At 39.5% G+C, this 5000-nt stretch overlaps 1 protein-coding gene across 2 annotated transcripts in view; it reads left to right on the top strand.

The window, feature by feature from the left end:
* The window catches only part of LOC138000641 (tolloid-like protein 1), a 49193-nt gene that overhangs the window by 28203 nt on the left and 15990 nt on the right, over positions 1-5000 (top strand). For both annotated transcript variants that reach the window (XM_068847195.1, XM_068847196.1), the window contains 3 exons: positions 985-1094; positions 1702-1933; positions 2486-2608. In XM_068847195.1, the coding sequence (XP_068703296.1) occupies positions 985-1094; positions 1702-1933; positions 2486-2608 (465 nt within the window). The remainder of the gene's footprint in view (positions 1-984; positions 1095-1701; positions 1934-2485; positions 2609-5000) is intronic.

The raw sequence follows: 5000 nt of genomic DNA, 5'->3' as shown, positions 1-5000 counted from the left end.
TGTTTTCAACATGTTAATACGTTTCTATCTCCATGGAAACCATATTATTACGCTTTTGTTTCTTTCTTTTGCCGGTACAAACGCCTATTTTTTGCCCTTGTGTTTAGTGTCGTAATTGCACGCCGTAGTTTTCCCACCAAATGTAAATTCATGTCACTAACCTCGTATATATATCGAAATCGTTTTCACTGTCTCATTCGCTCTCCATCCTAATCCAGCAATTGGTAAGTGTTTTTTCCGTCCTCGTTATAAGTTGTTTTCGTCGGATTCGTTGTTTACACTTTGTCGATGCGGGTGTGAATGGGATCATGCCGCGATGATGCCGCTAACTAATGAAAATCGAGGTAATAAGGCCCCCGAGAGAGGCATTCAGCGCTGCAGCATTTGTCATAGATTATTTATACCTGATTGCAGACTGAGCCCTTGTCGCAAGCAGCGAGCTGAGTTTTCTTTGTTTCGATGGAATCTTTCTTTTTTTTTGTGAACCGGGCTTCTTCATACTTTTTACCACCCAGGGAAAATTATCAATTCTCGTTTCGACTTCTCTCCCCGTTTCATGCGTTTCATGGCCTAGTAAGGATGATATCGCCTCGCATTTTCCTTTAACACAACCGCATCGACTACAAATAAATGGCGACCTGAACACGCGATAAAGTGAAGATCTCAACCTCACACTGTTCGGGTGTTAACGAGTGTTGACATCTCATAACACCTTGGGGGATTCGATTAACATTTTAGTCACGAAAAACACAAAATTTGCAATAACTCCGCAAGAAAAAAACAATTTTAAATATTTTCTTTTTTACAAGAGAACAAATATAATGAGCTATCTTATTGGTAGCTTTTTAACATTTTGCAAAATTCGAGACCGAAAAGGTTAGCAGTAACCTTAAATTAAATTCACAAGTCCCTAATTCATTCCGGACTATACCTCTCTCTCCATTGCTAATATACCAGGCATAAACCATTTTTATGAATTTTCAGCTGTATGCGGAGGTCAAATAAGAACAAACCAAGGCACCATCCAATCCCCAAAGTATCCCCATGGATATCCATCAAACACGAAATGTACCTGGACAATTTCTTTGCCTGAGGTAGGTATTCTTTCCCTTTATTGTTAAATGACGTAACAACCCTGACTAACTTTGGTTCTTGGCAGTTTTGCTTTTTCGGAGAATATATGTGATATGATAAAGTTGAATTTTGGAACAGATGAAAACGATTCGCATCGGAGAATGATCATCATAGTGTGGGAATCAGTTTCAAAGAGACCCTCAAAAAATTCAAGTTTTAACCCATTAACGTAAACGTGTGCTACACGTTTTATTGTATTGTTTTATAAGGCAATGTGGTAGGTGGTTAGCTGCGCATCGGGTAATGGTGGTCTCAAGCCCTGGCCGGAACACCGAAAGTCTAAATATAAGTAAGGAGTAAGTGCTGCCTTCGTAATTTTATCTGCAGATGGTTAGACTTTCTAGTCTACCCGGAAAAGGACTAAAGATTGTACACCCCCTTTACAATCTTTCAGTGTTGATTAACTCTTTGGGAGGTAGCTGGTTTATAGACCCGCACATTACCTTTTATGATAAATTAAAGAATTGCTGGAACTCCAGTACAAGAAAGAGCAATACCCGCCGTTTGCGAGGGCCTCGTGCACTCTTAACAGGTGAAGGTGAAATTTAAGCAATCTGTATTCTTTAGCATTTTAGGGTGGCAATACGTTTCAATGCCCTTGATATTGAAGGCCACAACAACTGTATTTACGATTACCTTCAAATCTACGATGGACCAAGTGAGACTTCATCTGTATTGGGACGATTCTGTGGTAAAAACCTTCCAGGAGAGCTTAAGGGTAACAGCAGTCAATTAACCATTCAGTTTGCCTCTGATGGAACCATCAGCAAGCCGGGATTTTATTTAAACTTTTTCTCAGGTAATAAAAGGAAAGCAAGCTATACCATGCTAAGAGTTCTGTAAATCTCGTTAACTCAACAGTCTTTAATTACGTCAAATAGGAGTTTAAACCGTGAACCAGAATTATACACCGCGCACCGGTGGCTCAGTTGGTTGTGCATCGGACTGCCATGCGGGAGGTGGAAAAACGACGGATATGCCAGAAAAAAAGTTTAAAACATCATTGTGCATGGTCTAAAGTGTAAATAAAAAATGCTAATTTTTTGCCTTCAGTTCCCCTTTTAATTATTTGCACAAATCGTATTCGTGGAAGACATGGGACGAGACCCTGGGTAAATAGGGAGCGGGAAATTTTAATTCCCTGAATTTCCGCTAGTTTCTCCTGTTGATTTCGCACATGTCTTTGTCTTTCGGTGATCTTGGTTATCTTTAAAAAAACTACTCCTCCCATTGTCCGCACTCTTAAGGCCAATTTGTCATCGGCCCTCCCTTTCCTCTGCCTTTTAGAAAACTCAATACAGGAAAGAAGCGATCCACTGCAATGTGGCCTTTGCCTTTTCTCCTTTTCTAGAGACAAATGAGTGCAGAAAAAACAACGGTGGATGTGAGCAGATTTGTCAAGATACTCTTGGCGGGCACCGCTGTGCATGTCATCCTGGTTACGAACTCAGGTCGAACAATAAGAATTGCGAAGGTTGGTGGATTATTTTGCTACAATCAAAGCAGTTATTTGCTGGCATAATAGACTTTATCACTGGATAGGACAAGACAAGGAAAGACAATTATTACCATACCTTAGCTAAGCAAGTTGTAAATTTACATGGACAATTTTAAAAGAAAAATAGTATGGCTGTATCACCCACATTATAAGCGGTTTTTTTTTTTTTTTTCAAAATGACCGCTAGCCGTTTAACTGTGTGAACGCTAAATCCGAAAATATTTTAATCTGGATGACGTAACAAGATCGGGCCGAGTTCTTTATCGTGAAGTGAGTTCTCAAGATGGCATTCTCCTCGTTCCCAGAGCTGCGATCCTCTTGGCCAGCGCCTCGGATCGAGAGCTCTGGCAGGTTCCAATCCGTTCTCGCCACTGATTGGTCAGATGGGAACACAATAAAATGATAACCGGAAGAAATCAGAAGAGAGTGGCCGAAGGGATTCTGTTTTCTGTTTGCCGTACTTGCAACAGATATATTATTAGGAACAACCATCCTTTGGATTTATTTGGTGGAAAGACAATTAGGGAAGGAATCGTACGGGATTGAGAAGAGTTTTCTGGTTTGAAAATTTCTGTCGACGATGGTTTATTACCATCGCGAATATGTAGATCTTACGTTACGGTCACGACATTTCAGGAGTTTATAAAGACGGTAGTTCATTCGAAAGCTCAGCACGAGTCGGTTATCCGATCTAAAAGAAGGAAGTCTGTGCAGCAGAGCCCGTCCTTCACCAGGTGTGGGACGCGAGAAAAAAAGAAGCAAGGTCAGCTGGTTATATGTTACGCAGGATTTTTGACTAAGCTCGATCGATTCATGTGTTTACAGTGTAATTATTGTTCATGTGTGTAGCAACGCAAAGCCTTGACTCCTTTTGAATATGCCCGTGGTGAGGAAGAAAAGATTAAGCCAACAGCTAACCCGGTTATCGCGTACTTTTTTGTTACATTCTCTTATTGCAATAATGAAATTTGTAAGTATATTTTCTTTGTGTAATATCGCATTTAAGTTGGAACTTGATTCCTTCCATGTCCAGTTTGCATTAGCTATAAGAAAATCATACAACTAAGGTTAATACAAAAGGCTTCAGTTAAGAGCAACCCCTGATGAAAAGGGACTACAGCCCCTGATGAAAAATGGGGATAAAGGGGGCAAGGGGGCTATCCAAAAAATGGATAAATTCCTGTCAAGTTCAATCTCAAGTGATCTTGACAACCTGCATCTTCTGGATAGTTTCTTATCAGGAGGAGAGCTTGAAGGATTCTCCTGCTGGTACACAGCTACTGAAAAACAACTTTTGGGTTCTCAGTTTTCAGAGGAGTACTATGGCCACAGTAAATTGGGTACCTGTTGGTTAACTTTGACATCGCTGTTTGGGCTAGTATATAATTTATTAAACTGGTAAATTGTAGGGTCAGAAGAGCTTAGCCAATAACCTATTCTTCGACAGGCGTCAACACTTGGGCTCACGCATGAGGGACCCCGTTACATGCTAAATTGTCTCCATGTTACATTGATTGCATACAGTGTCACAATTAACAGGAAAATTTGGTTTTATCAAATATTTTGATAAAGGTCAAATTACCACCATGAATGATTTGGAAAGTTGACGTTTCGAGTGTTAGCCCTTCGTCAGAGTGAATGTTTAGTCAGCTAAAAAGAGATCAACATAATTCAGACTGTCCCTGTTTGCACCATAAAAAAGAAGCCCCACATGCATTTTGGACGATTTTGCCAGATGCACCCAACAGGTGCTTGGTTGAATCTGCTTCAATGACCATTGCTTAATAGAAAACTGCCTTCTGGAAGTGCTTCTCTTGAGATAACGCAACCGATCAAAAAGTTATATTTTGTTGTGTTATTTGAGCAATAGAGGACATTTTCCATGTTTACATAGCCTCATCTAAATGCCAAGCGGAATTGGGAGAATTCTCAACAGTTATGCAAACCTGAGACACAGTCAAGGGTTTGCAAAACATACACGCCCATATTTCCAACCAGCCAATCAAAACGTGCGTCTGACAACACATAACCAATCAAAATTTGTGTGATGTCACAGCTGTGTTTACATACTCTCATCTAAACACAGCTATTGACCAATATTAATGGGAGTGCGTGTACTATCCTAATTACTTTATAATTTAGAATGTGCAATGATATTCACACGCAAAATACAGTGTGCCTGCTATTGGCAATAATAATAAAATTCTGATAACTCTTAGAACAACAAAGTTAGTCATTTATCTTATTACTTTGAATAATTTGCTCAAACCAACAAACTGAAGATGAAGACCATGAATAATAATTTAATTGTGATCAATCACTGTTAAAATTCACATTAAAAATATTAATGGTATTTTGTATCATTTGT

The sequence above is a fragment of the Montipora foliosa genome, chromosome 4, assembly GCF_036669935.1.
Source record: "Montipora foliosa isolate CH-2021 chromosome 4, ASM3666993v2, whole genome shotgun sequence".
In the NCBI taxonomy this organism is placed as follows: domain Eukaryota; kingdom Metazoa; phylum Cnidaria; class Anthozoa; order Scleractinia; family Acroporidae; genus Montipora; species Montipora foliosa.
The sequence above is the reverse complement of the archived record's forward strand: the minus strand, read 5'-3'. Positions and strand labels throughout refer to the sequence as shown.